At 41.3% G+C, this 17,280-nt stretch overlaps 1 protein-coding gene across 16 annotated transcripts in view; it reads left to right on the top strand.

Moving 5' to 3' along the window:
• MSI2 (musashi RNA binding protein 2) overlaps positions 1-17,280 on the top strand; it is a 397,386-nt gene that overhangs the window by 360,231 nt on the left and 19,875 nt on the right. For 8 of the 16 annotated variants that reach the window (XM_043499279.1, XM_038375345.2, XM_038375348.2 and 5 more), the window contains one exon: positions 15,337-15,513. The exons of the other annotated variants lie outside the window; for them this stretch is intronic. In XM_043499279.1, coding sequence (XP_043355214.1) covers positions 15,337-15,513 — 177 coding nt within the window. The remainder of the gene's footprint in view (positions 1-15,336; positions 15,514-17,280) is intronic. 16 annotated transcript variants of the gene reach the window in all.

Below are 17,280 nucleotides of genomic sequence, written 5' to 3'. Positions count from 1 at the left end.
GCTTAACTTTACTCCCATGAGTAGTTTCATTGATTTCAAGGGGCTCTTTACAGCAGTAAAGCTAAGCACATACATAAATGTTTGTGGGATCAGAACTTAAGTGCACTCCCAAAATTTTCATGTTCACTTCAATGCATGTTTTATATAGCTACCTTTTTGGACATGAATCTTGGAACATTTCTTGTGCCAGATTTTTGTGAAGATCTCCACACCAGCAGCTCCCATTCAGACACCTAAACAAAGTGGCAAGATTTACAGAAGTGTTTGGTGCTCGGCAGCTCCCAGCATTCCCAGTAAAAGCCTGGCCACTTTATTTAGGGAGTTGAGCTCTTTCAAAAATATGGACCATAAGCAAATTAAGATCTGTTCAGCACCCAAAATGCACGCACACTTCCAGGCAAGACTTTGTCTAATGCATTTCTAAAGCCCCATCACTGTGTTGTCTGGGCATTGATGACCTCTGTGTAACCTAATATGGTGTTCTTACATGTACTGTGTAAAATTTGCATGTTTGCTTAATAATCATCAAAAGAATATGCCTAGATTATTTCAGCCTGGGGTGCAGTTAATTTGCATGTCAGCTGTGTTAATGTCATGAACCTATTTTGGTCAGTAATCATTTTTGTGATTCTGCACATTGTGGGCTTCTCTTTCCTTCTCTCCCTTTTTTTCTTTCTTTTTTTAAATTTTTTTGTCATATTTCTGCTTGTGGGAATACAACCACCAATTACTATTATTAGATGGAATAAGGTCTGGTACCAGTTGCAACGGTAACTCCTGTGATCAGTAGAAAGGGACATTTCCCTGTGTTCGTGTTCAGTGTCGTTCATAAATTCACACTTGCTAAACTCTTCTCTCAGACTGGGAAGTTTATGCTTTGATGCGTCCCTTTATAAATCACGCACCCAACCAACACCCCCAGGTAGAAGCAATGGGTGAAATTTTTCTAAACTGACTTAGATTTAGCCACATGGTTCCCATTCACTTCCGTGGGACCTGTGTGGCTAAATCCTCTAGTTGGCTTTGATAACCTCATCCCCTCCTTGTATTTTTTTTTAATGAATTGGGACCTGGGCCATGTAAAATTAGCAAGCTTGAAAGTCTGAATGCTGCAAACTCCTCCTAGACAATTTCACTATCAGTGTCATGTTTCTTTTAATTTCACCTGGCATATTTTGAGCGCAATCATTTTTGTCTTGTAAGTGCTGTTTAAAAAAAATGGGAAAACCGGGGGTAGGGGGGGACGACATTTTTATCTTAAACTTGGGAGGGGGGGATTAATTTGGAAGAAAAAACCCCGCAAAAAACAGAAAGCAAAATAAAATTTGGCAGAAAGTTGTTGGGTTCCCCCCCTTCCCCCCACCAGATAGTCTTAGTGTGGTCCCCAGCTTGTTACTGTTAACTATTCCTCCCTGATGAGTGGAGAATAAAATAATAATACGACGGGCCTGATTCTTCACTGCTTGACACTTGGTGCAGTCATTCAAAGTGGGGACAAAAACATGAGCAAATCAGAAGGGCAACATTTTACACCCACTCTGCCCAGTATAAACAATGACAAGAGGTATAAAGCAGAGAAGACTCAGGACTGTCTTGTGGTTTGAAGCTAAGGACATATGCTTCTTTCCCCCTCTCCCCCCAGCCCTTAACACCTTGCCAGTCTCCAACTGCCAATGCTGCCTTTGATCCCTGAGCCCCCAACAACCCCTTACTGTACTTTATACTTGCCAGCTATAACAAATCTAGTAACGTGAGCTACTGACCTTGATGGTGAGTGTGAGCAGTTATGTTTTTGTTGTTTTCTCTCTTGCTTGGTTGGGGCTGCTGTGAGAGAGGGTGTCTCTGAGGCATTCTTTCCGGCCTCTCTTACACTCGGACGTGCACACCTCCTCTCAAACACTCTTCTGAGCGCGCTCAGCGGGAAGGTTTGTCCACACCTATTAATCCTCTCTCAGTGTCCAGCTTCTTGTTAGTAGCAGCTGGTTGCATGTTTTTTGCTTGTTCAGATGAAACGGTTCAAGAAACGACTCATATCAACTCTTGAGAAATGTCTTTTTTTTTTTTGTACACTTTCTTTTTATGTTTCTATTAATTTCCCTTACTTAAAAAAACCAAAACACCTGTCGTACCGTAAAACATTTCACATCTCCCCTTGCCTGTTCTTAGAGTGTATGTATCTGTGGGACTGAACTAAATGCATGCACTGTAGTAGTCGTACTGGTAGCAGTAGATGTAGTTGTAGAACATGCATTGTTGAGTTGATATTATAGATATCATCAACTTGAAATAGTGTGTCAGTCAAAAGCATAGCATTGGTTTGATTGGAAGAGTAGGGCTATCAAGAAACCAGTGTACTCCTAAAGGCTTGGATCCATAGTACTGTATTTGTTAAACCCCATTATCTGAATTTATAAACTGAACATGGCTGTAGCTAACCTACATCCTTTCCCACAACAAGAACTCACACATACTCTTATGTTGATAGTAAATTTACCTTATTTTTCAAATTAAAAATCCTGGGAATTAGATCTTTGAATATAAATATGTTCTGTTATTTTAGTTTGTATTAGAAAATTAAGATTTTGTTTTAAATCATTTGTAATCATGATTTCCTCATTAATCCCTCAATTGTCTGCATTAGCCCATAGAATCATTCTTTGCAGGTCTTAAATTGTTTGTGCAAAATGCAAATCACCCCATAAGATAGCTAAATAATATAATGTATGTAAAACAGCTTCCTACCAGACTCTCCTGAGACAAAAGGGAATTGTTTTTAGGTCACAAACCTCAAATCTTGTTATGCAACAGACTCTGTGCTAGTCATGGTTTGTATTCATTGCCATGTCGCTGGGCTTAAGGGAACATTTTTAAATTAAGATTTAACATTTCATAAATACTAGCATTAGGAGTAAAAGATAAGTTCATCATCTTTGTCATTGAGCCAACAAATGTCTTTGCTTTTTGCACCCAGTTTTATGCACTTAATTTTTTAAATTGTTTTCAAAATGAATCAGCAGTGAATAGATTTAACAACTAGTATTTCAAGTCTTGAATTACACTTTATTTTCATTTTAGTTTGTTGTTTGGCAGAAAATATCCTGCTGGGAGTGGAAAAGTTCCCCTACAGTGCTCATACTCCCCCCATCTCCCTCCAATAGAATTAGGAGCTCTTCCTGTGGCCTAAATGTTAGTTTTGAGCACATTCATAGCCTACAGAGTGTGTTCAATGTAGTCTCCAGGACACTTATCTCAGCAAATGTTATTGAAAGAAACAAAGTATCTGGAATGTGCTTTCGAGATGCAATTAAGAATTTGTATTTGCTCCTTACCTCTGATGGAGCAAAATAAATTAGCCAAAGAACTTCTTGGATGTAGTTGACACAATCACAATCCTATAGACATCTATACTGTCTGCTGGATGCATGGTGCACAAGATTTCCCTTATTGCTAGTGAGGAGTTGCAACATTTGTACATCAAAGGGAGAGAGGGGAATAATTTACCCCTTAGATTTCAATCTGTTGCAGAGATGTGGGGACCCACTGTTTAATGTGCAAGACATGATGAAATGAGGAATGTATCTAAAAGTTAGCTGAGCGGCAAATTGCAGAGGGTGTAGAAATCCATGTCTTACACTTAAATAAGGTGCACTAAAAATATTTAGTCTTGTCATTAAACACTGATTGTGTTAGAAAATGACAGTAATAAAATAGGGGGACAACAGTTGGTCTGTGTGTGTGAAATGAGGGAAATCTAGATCAACACGTTGAAATGTCATAAGGACCAACAGCTGAACAATCTAATGATGAACCAACTTGGAATTTATACTGCCAATTTAGGATATTTTCCTTTCGAGTGACAGCTCAAATGGAACTGCGCTCCTTTTTTTATTTTACTGTATAAAAATACATAAAATTTAATCCAAGCCATGTAATCTGAAAAACCAGAACCTAACAATCAGACCACCTGGGAAAAGGAAGCAGGCTGAAATTTCTCACTCCACTGGAACATCCAGTAATTACTTGACAGAGGCTGGCAACTGGAACTCTGCAGAGTTGATGCATCTAAAAATTAGCAGCTGCACAAGATTTTTATCCTTTGCTCATCTTTATAATATTATGGCTGCGTCTGAGAAGAAGGCATGAAATGGAAGAACCCCAACCATTTTGTACCTATATAATGTGTGTCCTTGCTGAGGACTCCTCCATTCCCAGTAGGTTAAATGATCTATTCTATCTTGTGGATTAAACAGTTGAATGCAAACAAAAGGAAAATGTCTCCTGTTATAGGAATAGAAGTAAAAGAAACCAAACTCTGCACTGAATAAGCACATGTCTGAAGGGTAAATGCTCCATTTTTTTCTAGGCATGTGCAACACGGCTGTAGAGATGAGGTCATTATGCATTTCCTTGAGAGGTGTTTTTTTGGCCTTGTTAGTGACCACTCTCTTCTCTCGCTATTTTATGTGCTCTGCAATTACTTCCCTGAAGGATGCGGGGTGGTTTTGTTTCGTTTTTTAAAAAGGGAATTAAAGCAGAATCGTTTCTATTATGGGTCTAAAGTCATACATTGATCCAAGATAATTTCAAAGCCATTATAGAAAAACATACGTCTGGAAGTGCCTTCCAGTGATCAAACCCCACAAAATACCTGTTTATCTTATTTTATTGTTGGAAACATTTTATTTATCCGTGAGGGACTGAACCTCTTGCGGAGCCATATAAAAATTTCACTAAATTTAAAATAATCTGCTGCTGGTGCCAGGCACTGACCTTGGTTAGAGTCATTTTACAGGGCTCCTGCTTGAAGTCTATTGTGGTTAAAATACATCAGCTTTAATCAATAACTTAGTAATAGAAAATCCTGTGCACTTGATAAATCATCTCCAATGCAATTAGTGACCAGCTCTGAAGTACAGACTTAAGTACAGCATGAGTTAATCTTTAATGAATGTAGTAGCTAACTTTTAATGGTCTTTTCAATCAGTGGAATTATTTTCAATAGGAAAACAGTTGTCCACAGAGATCATTCTGGCTACCAGGGTGCCTCTCTTGACACACACCAAGTGGTGGCTCCACATAAGCTTGAACTGTATTGTGATCCAAACAGGCTAATCATGCATTCAGGAAAATGTTTCCGTTTCAGAGCACTGAAAGTTTTACGCTTGACAAGTAGATTTGACTCTATTCTAGCAAAGTGCTGGAACAGCCAGTTAATGTCATTCAAATTTTTTTTTAGGGACAAAGCTCCTGGTTGTTGGAATGCAGATTTATTTTACATGATGTAACAAACCCTTACATGAGTTATCAGCAAGGTTTGAAACCAATCAGGCCCCATTTCAGGAAAGTGTTTAAGTATGTGCCTAAATTTAAGCATGTGAATAGTCCAGTTGATTTCAATGGAACTAGTTACATATTTAAAGTTAAGCACCTGCTTAAGAATCTTGCTGAATCACAACCCAACAGGGCAGTACAAATTGAGCGTGATACCTTCTATGCGGAGTAGCTGCTAAAGGTGCAAACCACACACATTTTGCAAGCTTTTACACTAGTATTTTCAAATAATTTGACCTCAAAATGCAGGAGAAAGTTAAATACAGTGAGTACAGAGACAGTCTTTTTCTCCCTCCCCGCCCCCCCCCGCCTTTCTATTTGAGATACAGGCAAGTAAAAAAGGATACAGAGGTCTTTTCACTACAGCAAACTTTTGTATTCATCTGCCTTGGCATTAACTTGAAGGGATAATAAAAGCCAGGGAAAGTAGAACTGAACTTTAGATATACGGACCTTCACTATTGGGGGGGAAAAAAAGTCAGACAGCAAGTTCATTTGAGTGTTGTTTGGTAATTGCAGCAAAGGATCAGAACCAAGGGCTGTATTCCTCTGAATCAATGTGTGACTATGTGCAAGTCACTTCAGGGTTCTGTGCCTCAGTTTTTCTCTCTGTACAATGGGGGGAATATTACCTATCAGGGTGTGGGGAGATACAATTACCATAGCCACAGTACCTTGTGGGAAAGTGCCACATGAGCGCAAAGGATTATTGTTATACCCTGACTTTACTCAGCTGGTTTCCATTTTTCTTTCAAAATCTCTTTAGGTCTCCATTGACTCTTCCCTAAGGGCTGTGTCTCAAGTGTCATGGCAAACAATGATTTCCTTAAAGGTGGCCTAATGATGCTCTTATGTGGTCATCGATAATGTTTTGGCCTTATGCTACAGAGATTCCCAGTGCCTTCAATGGGTGCTGGATAAGGTCTGTAGGTAGCAGATTCATTTTCTCTAATATCAATGGCAGCATTCACATGGAACAGTTCAGAAACTTCTGAGCATTATAAGGCTAGAAAAACTCCTCCTGGTGTCCTAGAATAACATCAATGTGCTCTTTCTTCTTTAGGCATCATTGTTCAGAGTACATAACACCCCCTTCTACCGCCCCCCCATCTATGTCCTCTTGCTGTCTTTTTTGCTCATAGAAAACTGCAGCTACGACCTATGTATGGTACCAAGGACAAAATACTATGTGGGAAACTCGCCTGGAAAATGTGGCGCATCTAAGGGCAAAATCTGATTCCTACTCAATTTAGTGCAGAGCTGTTTGATCACATGGTGCTGATGTCTCCTTACTTCCAGTTGCAGAATAGCATTAAAGGGGGAAACCTAGAATACTTTCCTAATACTGTTACTTTTCCAACTAAACAAATGCAGACATGAATAGAATGGGAGGCTTTCCAAGAGCCGATTTCTCTGTTAAAATGCGGACCGCGCTATGAATGAGTTTCAGAACCTCTGGCTTAATTAGATGGACTGGTCTCTTTTAGCTTCACTCTTGGAATGACTTTTTTCTTTTGCTTACCTGTTAGTGCAGTTGCCTCACCCATAATTGCTTATTATCATATATATGTTTGGCTAGTTAATTCTAATCAGTTTAATACCTGTGTCTTGTGTAAACTCCTGGTAGAAGATGATCTTCCATAGAACGAGGGGGTGGGGTTTTTTCCTTTCCCTTTTCTGTACAGTCCTGCATGTTTGCAAACAGTGATCCATAGGTGGTGTGTGTATGAAGGAGATGCTTTAGGAGCAGAATGTGAATTACTACTGTGTATTAAAATATTCAGTGAAATGAAATCCCAGTTTTGTTTTAATTTGGCTCTTCCACTGCCTGTTATTGTACAAAAGGCTTCAATTTAAAATTAACAGAAATGATAGCCGGTTAATGTGTTACAGTGGGAGGCCGAAGTTTCTGTTGCCATGGCGATGGAGTTCGGCTCATTTGTTTTGTAGATGAGTAATTACTACGCAATTAGAGTAGGCTAAAAATAAAGGGGCCCTTTGTTCCCAGTTACTCATTAATATTAATAAAAGGTCTGTCCAGGCTGTGATAAACAATTAATGCAAATGTGGTTGCCCATGGTATAAGTAGCAACAGATTTCTTATCCTCCAATACGAGGTGATCATGCCAGAGAGGTTTGCTCTTTCCTCACTTTAAATAGCAAAATTATTAGTAAATAATTTCATGTGGGAGCAAGATCCCAGGTAAAAAACTTTCCCTGTTTGCCTCTTGGTAGGATATCAGTAAAGGCTAAGACATGGACAGGCATGGGCAAGTCTGTTAGGACTTTCTCCTCAAAATCTGAGATGGGTCAGATCCTGCAATGTGCTGAGCACACTCAACATCCATTGAAATCAATGGGAACTCAGGGTTCTCAGCACTTCACAGGGTTCAAGCTGAGGTCCTGGTTCTGCAAACGTTTGTTTGTGTCATTTGACATCCACAGGTAGTGGGGTGAACCAGAGCCACTTTCCGAAAGCATTTTTCAGGATCGGAGTCTAAGTCCGCCACTTTAAAAGAGCATAGAGGATGGAGGAGCATTGAGAGTTGATTTGGGAGGGCCAAGAAAGGAATCTGGTATGAGATTTGCAAGCGTCTCAAAGGAAGTTACTTTCAAAGGGAGTTGGGTTCCTAACTCCCTTAGGCACATTAGAAAACGCCAGCTCTGAAGCCAAAGAGTTGAAATTAGAAAAGAGCCATTTACCTTATCTCATGATAAACACTTCATTGCAGTACTATGTTAGAAGGAGAGGAAAACTTCATCATGTATTACAGCCATGTCAATATTAGGTGTCGTGTCCCAGAACCCCCCTTGGGCTAGGTGCTGTACAAACACAGAGATGATCTCTGCCCCCAAAGAGTTTACAATCTAAATAAACTAAAATCTAAGTCAATTTCTTTTGAAATATAAAGGCATTACAGTTACCCGAAGCAGGGGGAGGGGCAGTGGTGGGAGAGGGAGGAGAGTGGGGAAGGTGCAGTAGAACTGAAAGAAAACAGTCCTGAGCATTTAGCGTAAAGTATCTAAAGCGTTACAGTACATTAGAGTTTAAATTAACTTTAAATTCCAGTACTATTAGATTGGTACCTGTTTGTAAAATGACTGAAAAGTCAGAATTTATTCACATATGGTATTTATATAAATTATCATTATTGTTTTGGCTGCCTTGGCTTAACCAATAAGACATGCGAGTGTGTGCTGTGGAGCTATTTTGGTGCAGTCTATGGACAGTAATGAAATGATTTGGTGATGATGCTGCAAGCTGCGTGCCCGATTGAACTCCCACGTGCACGTGTGCTCAGAATCTTTGGCAAGGGAAGCCTTGTGTTGGAGATGTGGCTTTCTAGTCTGCTTTGGAGCTGTCAAACTGACAGTGCATGGGCCCCATCCCTTCCGTTACTTGTGCTGCTCCTTGGAAGCACCACAGGAAAGACAAAAAGCGTTCTGGGCTGCTGTTTCCTGGAGTCCCTCTCTGCTCAGATGTGGCATCACTTCAGAAGAGGGGAAAGGACGGTGTGGCAACTTTGGGTGGGGGGAGGGTGTTTCCACAAATCAAACGTGCATCAGACAGTCTGATCAACCAACCTGCCACATGCTAAATAGTGGTGGTTGCAGCTAGAATAGGTTCTTTTGAGCAGCTTCCAGCACTGGCCGCCATGGTGCTAGCAGTAGAGTACAGGACACTGGCATTTTTATCACTTGGTCACCCTCCTCCGCTCAGAGCAGATATAGATGAGACTGGGCCAGCAGCCACCTGAGCCCTGTCACTCCTACCAGTGGGAGATTCTCCCTCCCCCCCCAAAAAAAGAAGTGTAAACAAGGCCCAAGTACTCTCAATCCTTGTGTTTATTTTTTTGGCACTCACCCAAGCTGCAGCTCTGTCCTCCATCCTGTCCCTTTGAAGCGTCACAGTAGCGCAGCGTGCATTCTGGGCTGTCTCCCTTTCCCTTATCATGCAAAATGTCTGCCTAGCCAAGTTTGCTTCCTCACCCCTTGTAAGCCTGCAGAACCACTCACCAGTACGTGCATCCAAGCCACAGACGTCACTGGCCTCATCACTCGACGGTAGCCTAACCAAGTGACATCATCCAGCCTGGAGATTAGATGAGGTCTCGGTCTAGGGTGCAAGATGTTCCAGCGGGAAAAATGGCATCTGCATCCCTCCCAAACTGTTTAACTAATGGAGGAGAATGTAGCACAGCCTTTGTAAGGTTGACATTTGTTTGTTGTTAAGGATCTAATTAGAAACATGAGAGGGAGCTGAATGGCTGCTTGCTCGGCTAATTAGCGACATGCACGAAGACCACTTTGAACTTCAAGGACACAAAGCTATTAGCACTTACATCAAAAATGGATTAAACTTCTGTGCTTTTATAATGATTAAAGATGAGCCGCTTGAGTGGAAATCCTTTTGTAAAGGCTGCGACAAGAGCTGGCTCCGTGATTGCAGTTTCTACAAGTGAAGCTTTGCATGGCCTCTGTGTAGTACTCTGGCCCCATGTGAGAGTGACACGATTAACTTGCAATATGGAAAATGTGATTAGGCAATAAATATTGATTGCTTGTGAAAAAATTACAGTTAAGCTGAGAAACATATTTATTTCTCGTGGCACGTAATTACGGGACTCAGAAGAGACAGGCTTGAATAGATTGTATTTTGTGTCTTCTTGCAAATTAGTGCACGTCAAGTATTTTTAATACTCCAACATCATTCTGACAGGCCCATATCCAAGCTAGGGCTTGAAACAGACTAACAGCAGCGGTGTTCATCAGTCGTTGCTTCTAGTACAGTTACCGCGTACAGAGAGACTCTTAAACCACCTATTCCTGTTGCAACCATGGATTTACCCCCCTCCTACAGCCGTTTTATTGTGACGTCACTGACTGGTTGTGCGCCCTGACTCTCTCTAATAACATAGCACAGTCTGGGCTGTGCAGTGCATCTGCACTTCAGTTGGCTTGGCTTTAGCCCAGTTTAGGGAACGGGCAAAGTTCCATCTCTTCCACACCAAAAGAAATGTGTTGGGGGCAGTCCTGTTGTAACTGGGTCCCTGTCTGTAGTTGTAATTGTCATGTAGATAGGTCCCGGTTAATTTATATCTGGTTTTTGAACATGGTTTGGATCATTATTAGGTGTGGATTGGAGCAGTGTTAGTGCTTATAATTGTGCCTGTAGTGTGAATAGGGTTTAGGAGCATACCATTCCTCTGACACTTCGTTCAGATCTCGCTCAAACTGCTGTGTCTAGTAACCTTTACACCACGTACTACCATTTTGCTGTTATCCCTGCAATATGCTGATGTGAAAGCTACTGCCAAAGGGACTGCAGGGGCAGGACAACCCCTAATCTGTGATTGCAGATAGAAAATAACATACAAATGGTACCTTGTTACTGCAGATATCAGCTCCTTTAATGCCTTCTGGATGCACAGCTGCTTATTTTACTGACAAACCCAAGGTTTTAGTGTAAGGCCAGTATAGCTGCAGAGGAGAGACAGCTAGGTCCCACTCCATCTCAGGCCCGACCAGCACAGCTCTGATGGTAGAACCCATGTTGGTGGTGACATACGAGGCAGACAGAACAAAGCTTGATTTTCAAGGGACAGGACTGAACTTTCTGACAGAAAAATATCACTGGCTTTCAGTTACAAACTAGGGGACCTGTCTGGTGTGGGGGATCCTGCAGAAGGGTGTTTGCTTTTTAAGCACACTGAGAAGAGGCTGAATAGATTTGCTGCAACTTGTAAATCTCCACCCTAGAGTTATTGAACCGAATCTATTATATTTGTCAGACTGTTTGCTTTTCTGTCTTATGCATCTTCTGACTAGTTATCTGTGAGCTTCTGGGTATAATGTTGTGACCCTCCAGCATACCTGTATGTAGAATCATAGATTGTCAGGGTTGGAAGGGACCTCAGGAGGTCATCTAGTCCAACCCCCTGCTCAAAGCAAGACCAATCCCCAATTTTTGCCCCAGATTCCTAAATAGCCTCCTCAAGGATTGAACTCACAACCTTGGGTTTAGCTCAAATCACTGAGCTATCCCTCAGTAGCAATCTTGTTATCTTCAGGAGATTCTCTGGTTTGATTGTTGATCTGAATTTGAAATTTCATAGAGTTTAAGCCCGGAAGTGACTATTAGATCATCTAGTCTAACCTCTTAGGTATCACAGGCTATTAATTTTTACCCAGATACCCATATATTAAGCCCAGAGACTTTAGTTTGACTAAAACATTTCAGTCCTCAGGAAACATGCCCCAGGAAGGGACCAAAGTGTTCTGCAGCAGTTGGTCATTGACAGAAAGCGATATTCCCTGTGTGAAATACACACCGAAGGATTTAGAGCTTCTGGGGCCTGATCACAAAAGAGCATAATATACCTAGCAGCTGAGCTATATAAGGCTATTGATATGTAGCAAATGGATTTGGAAGAGGCTGGACTTGGTAGCAATGTGATGTTTGCTACTGCAGCAAGTAAGAGAAGCAGTATATTCTAATGGATCTGAATACAGGACTAAGAGCCAGGAGTGTCTGCAAACTGTTTCAGGTTCTGCCACAGACTTGCCCATGTGGCCTTGGCTAGTCACTTAGAGATATGTAGCACCTCTGAAAACCAGGCTCTCTCTCCCATGAGCGTAAATGGGAGTTCAGTGCACAGCACCTCTGTAAATCAGGTCATTAGCCTCTCTTTACTCACCTGTAAAATGGGGATAATAATACACCAAAGTCGTGGGGACTAATTAGTTAATGTTTGTACAGGGCTATGAATGCAGAATGGTAAGTAGTATTATAATCCAATATTGTAGCTGCATTTTTAAATGGTCTGGATAATGTTATGATCAGCAATAACCTCTGCAGTCATGCATGCTTAGTGATAATCAAATCTCATGCTTCAGAACATCATTTGATTTCCAGAGGGGTCAGGAAGGAGATCTCTACCCCACCCCTAGCTTAACCAGTATTGCCTAATCAGCCAGGTGTATGACATTTTCCTTTCACCTTCCTCTGAAGCGTTCGCATATTGGCCACTGACAGAGACAGCCTACCAGATGCAAATGACTAGTCTACTCTGCTTCTGCAAATTCTGATTCCATATATTGTGATACCTAATGTGTTAGGGGAAGGCAAAAAGATCTCTGAATGCAAATGGCTGCTTGTGGTCATCTCGAGTCGTGATGTGTTTACCTTTTACCTCTCTGCTTACCTTTTATTTTAGCATCTGTAACTACAAACAATCTGTAACATTAACCAGCTCCTTTTAAAATTCAGCTACAGCACTTGACTCTCAAACACTCCTAGCTCTTTACACCTTGAAAGCACTGTGTAAATAGTAATGAATGGAAGCCACCCTTTGTGAAAGAGGAGTCGTCTCTCTCCTCCCACTTCTATAGCACTATAATGCTTGGAGCTATTGGGGATATTAACCTACGGATGTATATGTGAGTGTGTAGGCGTGCACACACACTGTCTGAAGTGACTAATGGTTTCGGGTGCCTAGCTTGAGAGACCTTAAAGGAGCATGATTTTCAGAGGACAAGTGCTCAGCACTTTCTGAAAATCAGGCTCTTTCATGGTCTGTCTAGTTGGGCAATTAAAAAAGGAGGCACCCAAAATCATTAGTCACATTTCAAAATGTAGGCTGTGTATGTATATCCCTCTATCCTAGCTGTCTATACAAGCACCTAAGAAAACCAGAGCGGGAACTCAGTGAAAACCTCTGGTGAAAATGCTCATGGAAACCCCCAATTCAAATGCCCCCAAAACTTTGGGAAAGTTTCCCTCCAAACCCCAGTTTTGTAGGTTGAGCCCTGGCCTCAAAACATAAACTCATTCAATATGTTATGCTAAAAAACTGACAGTCAACCACCATCATCTTCAAATGATTGCGACTTGTTTCCAGGAATGTGATGTTTGAGCGTTGTTCCGTGAGTTTTCCCCTCCATTTTGTTTGTGCCCCTCTCTGCGTGTCTCAGAGCTCCTTATTGAATGCCATCTCCCTGATGTGTATTACCCTACGCTGCTCCGCTATCCACTTTTATCTGTATCGGTAGCATTAAATGTTGTTATATCATTTATTCCTTTGAGGGGAAGATGTTTCTGCAACATGTTATATGAATTTTTCACTTGTCTTAATGACAGTTATATTGAAAACTTCCTGCTGATTTCAAGCACGTGCAGTTATGATCATAAACACTGATGATGGAAATGTCTGCCAAATTGTGCCTGGCTGTTTGATAGGAGAGGGGAGAGAGTCCTCCCAAAATTAGAGAGCTAGATCAACAAGTTGTCAGGGAACATGGACATGCAGAAAGCAACCTCCAGGGTAATAGGATAAAGCAAGAGTGGAGAGGAGCTAGGAAGAAGGAAAGCTGATTGGAAATGACAGGCATTGGATGAGAGTGAACCATTGGAAAATGCTTGGCATGAAATCAGAAGGAAATTTCAGCCGAGGAGGAACTATTTTATAGAGAGGTACAGGGAGGAAGTGGAGGAAGGAAGTAATTTCCCAGGCAGCTCACTTTGTTTAATTCTTATCCCAGCTGCCCACACCTTTTCATTCTCAGCATGAAAGCCGTTTGCTGCTTTTCCACATACTCTTGCTTTGCTTTACTCTACTCCTGGAGCCAGCCTTTAATTAGCCAACACAGCAGACCAAGGGCATGTCTCTACTACAGTCAGGAGGCATTTCTGCAGCGTTTGTAGATGTACCCAAGCAAGTTTTCGTCTAGCTTGATCTAATATGATCTAGTATGTACCCAGGGTTCTGGGTAGGCAGGGCTAGCCCCTGCAGCTCCATGGCACTCAAGCTGGCTTTGATCCAGCTATCACATCTCCAGACTGTTTTGTAGGCACACCCTGATACCGAGGGGCTTCTTTTGCTTGGCAGCTGACAAGACAGTAGATGTTAAATATAATGTAATTTCTTTCTTTTCCTGTTGTCCCCCCTCCTCCCACCCGCTACATTCTCTTCTCCTCAGTTACTGTAACCACAAGCTCAGGCCTGCTTTTGTTTTTAGTTTGAAACCAATTGTAATTGTGGAAGAGCAGGAGGTTTGCAGGTATTGGGAACATTTTCTTCTCGTGGCAGCTTGTGCCTTGTAATGCAAAGAGTAAACAATCATTTCCTCTTGTTAATTTTTTTTATTACTATTATTTTTAAAAAGTCTCAAATCTGCTGTGCTTGAAGGAAGGAACTTGTAGCCTGATTTGTAAAATTTATACAGGAGATGTTTACACAGGAATATTTCATTATTTCTTTTCTTTAAACTTAAGTCACTCTCTGCTCCTTGTGTGGTCTAGATAACAGTTATAAGCTTTCTGAATAGCACATCTATTAAAATGAGACTGGCACTCATTGTTTATGGGACAGATTCTGCTCTCAGCTATATCAGTGTCAACTCCACTGACATTAACAGTGCGCTGGATTTACATTGGTGTAACCGAGAGCATAGTCTTGCTCTGATTGTGCGTCATGAGATGAAAAAGAAGTGTGTAGATATTAGTGCATTGTTCGGGATAGATGGATGCGTGCTTTGGGGAGTATGTGTTCATACACATGCGCGCACACAGTATACAGATTCATATACACATATATTTCTAATGGGAGGGAGTGGAAGTTTACATGGATAAATTATAGCTAAGGTAGCTCCAGTTGGCTCACTTCTGCTTTCAACTATTCTCTCGATATGAAATGTATTTCTTACTGTAATAACTGGGGCACTATATTTCATTCTAATGTATTGTGGAAGAGGAAGTCCAGTAGTTCATCTGGTGGTTTCTCTAAAACTAGAAGTTTTCTTGCCACTGCATACACTGACTAGAATAAGTAGCCTTGATTTCCTCTAATCAACTTTTGCACAATTCTTCAAATTTCAGTTTTTACTTTTCAATTTTTCATATTTGTAACTGTAAAAAAAAAATGCGAAAGCACAGTATTTAACATTGAAAAGACTAATATAAGAAAGAATCCAGTATCCACAATGATAGAGTCACTGTATCTCCAGGGATCCCCGATTATGGTTTCTATTCTTCGCCCGGTGACCAACGGGCCCCGTTATCGTACACGGACTATGGTTCCATGGGGCCTCGAGTGGCTCAGATGCTTCGTAGTGAGCACGCTGCTTCAGCGAGTAACTCCCCCCTCCACCACCTTCCCAGCCCGGATCAGTTTAAGAGCCCAGGTTTGTATAGCATTTCATTCATTTGGGGGAAACAAAAAATTCTATACATCACCTATTTAGTGGTGCACAAAAGCAGGCCTGCATGTCAGTTCATGGTTGGCTATGGAACTTCACTTTAGCCCTTTTACTTGATTCCACAGTTTTTGATTGACTTTGCTTTAACCCTTAAGGTCAGGGTCAGGAATACTTGCTCTTTGAGGACCTGATCCAAAACCCATTGGAGTCAATGGTAGCCTGATACTACGGAGTGCTCGTATATAGGTTCTCATCCTACGTTGGTGAGGTGTGTGTATATATATATATATAATATAGTCTTTTCAGTGACTTCAGTGGGCTTTAGATCAGGCCCTTAGTTAATTTATCCTTGAGAGTTGAAATGCAAGGGTTTAACTCAGTTTGGATGCCTTTTATTGCTTCTCATAAATTTTTAACTCTCGTTTTTAATTAAGCGAGTTTCTCAACTGCGTGAGGAAAATATATTTTTACCTAACGTTAAATGTAGATAATATGTCCAGAGAAATAGCTGTATCTATATCATGCCTGTTTTATACCTGTGTAAATATCTCACCTTGTTTGTTTCCTTTGAAATACTATGCACTTTAATGGTGCTTAAGAGTGTATTTTGTCATCAGGTGTAATTTATTTCCACAGTACCCAAAAGCCTTAAATGGATTGATCTTAATTCCTGTATCATACACATTTTCCATGTAGGACAATAGTCTTATGGCTAAATGTTTTAGTTCCTCTTCATGTGATGGTCCCTACCTGGGTACGAATATACACCATGCACCTGACTCTGGAATTTTTTAGCAAGCAGTGTCCACTGGTCCATATGTGTACCATAGTACTCCTTATGCTCTGAACTGAGGATGAATCAAGGGTGGTGTGGACCAATGCCTCTCTGGCGAGACTTTCTATGTGGCTCTCTGGCTGTATTATCCTTTGTTACCAGCTAGCTCACATTCACCCGCTAGAAGTGAGGGCACATTCCACCACAGGGCAAGCTGCTTCAGCTGAATCTCTGAGAGACATCCCCTACTAGAGACGTGTAGGGCAGCTACTTGGAGCTCTCTGCATACCTTCATGAGACATTACGCTCTGGTCCAGGCATCCACCACGGATCCAGCTTTGGGGACAGCCGTACTACAGTCAGTTATCACTTCTATATCCTCATACCCACCTCCTGTTTGATTACTGCTTGCTAATATCCCATGTGTGGGATACACATAGGGACCATCACTGGAAGAAGACATGGAGGTTACTTACCTGTAATTGAAGGTTCTTTGAGATGGGTGATCCCTATATGTATTCCACTACTTGCCCTATGTCCCCTTTGCTGTGGATTGTTTGGACTGCAGTAAGAATGGGAAACTGGAGAGGTCTTGGTCTGCCCAACAGCACATGAGTGGGCTAATGGACTATGCTTTTAAAAAGAATTCCCCTCTCAGGCGTGTGGTGTACATTTGTACCCACATGTGAAATTCAGATAGGGACCACACATCACAAAGAACCTCCAGTTACAGGTAAGTAACCTCAATTTTTCCCCCTCCCACTTCTTTGTCTGTATTGAATTTGGATGAGCTGAATTGAGTTGGGTGGCATTTATTTGCCCAACTTGGTCATGCTTTAACTAATGCCCTTTCCCTTTCCTCCCAGAGAGGCATTCTGAATCCCCCTTAGAGTAACGCACCATATGCTAAGGCAAATGTTATAATGAGTCATGACTTAGAAATTTCTCAACACTTTATCGAAAAAGAGTTTATCTTT

The sequence above is a fragment of the Dermochelys coriacea genome, chromosome 17 (genome assembly GCF_009764565.3).
Source record: "Dermochelys coriacea isolate rDerCor1 chromosome 17, rDerCor1.pri.v4, whole genome shotgun sequence".
Taxonomy (NCBI): domain Eukaryota; kingdom Metazoa; phylum Chordata; order Testudines; family Dermochelyidae; genus Dermochelys; species Dermochelys coriacea.
The sequence above is the reverse complement of the archived record's forward strand: the minus strand, read 5'-3'. Positions and strand labels throughout refer to the sequence as shown.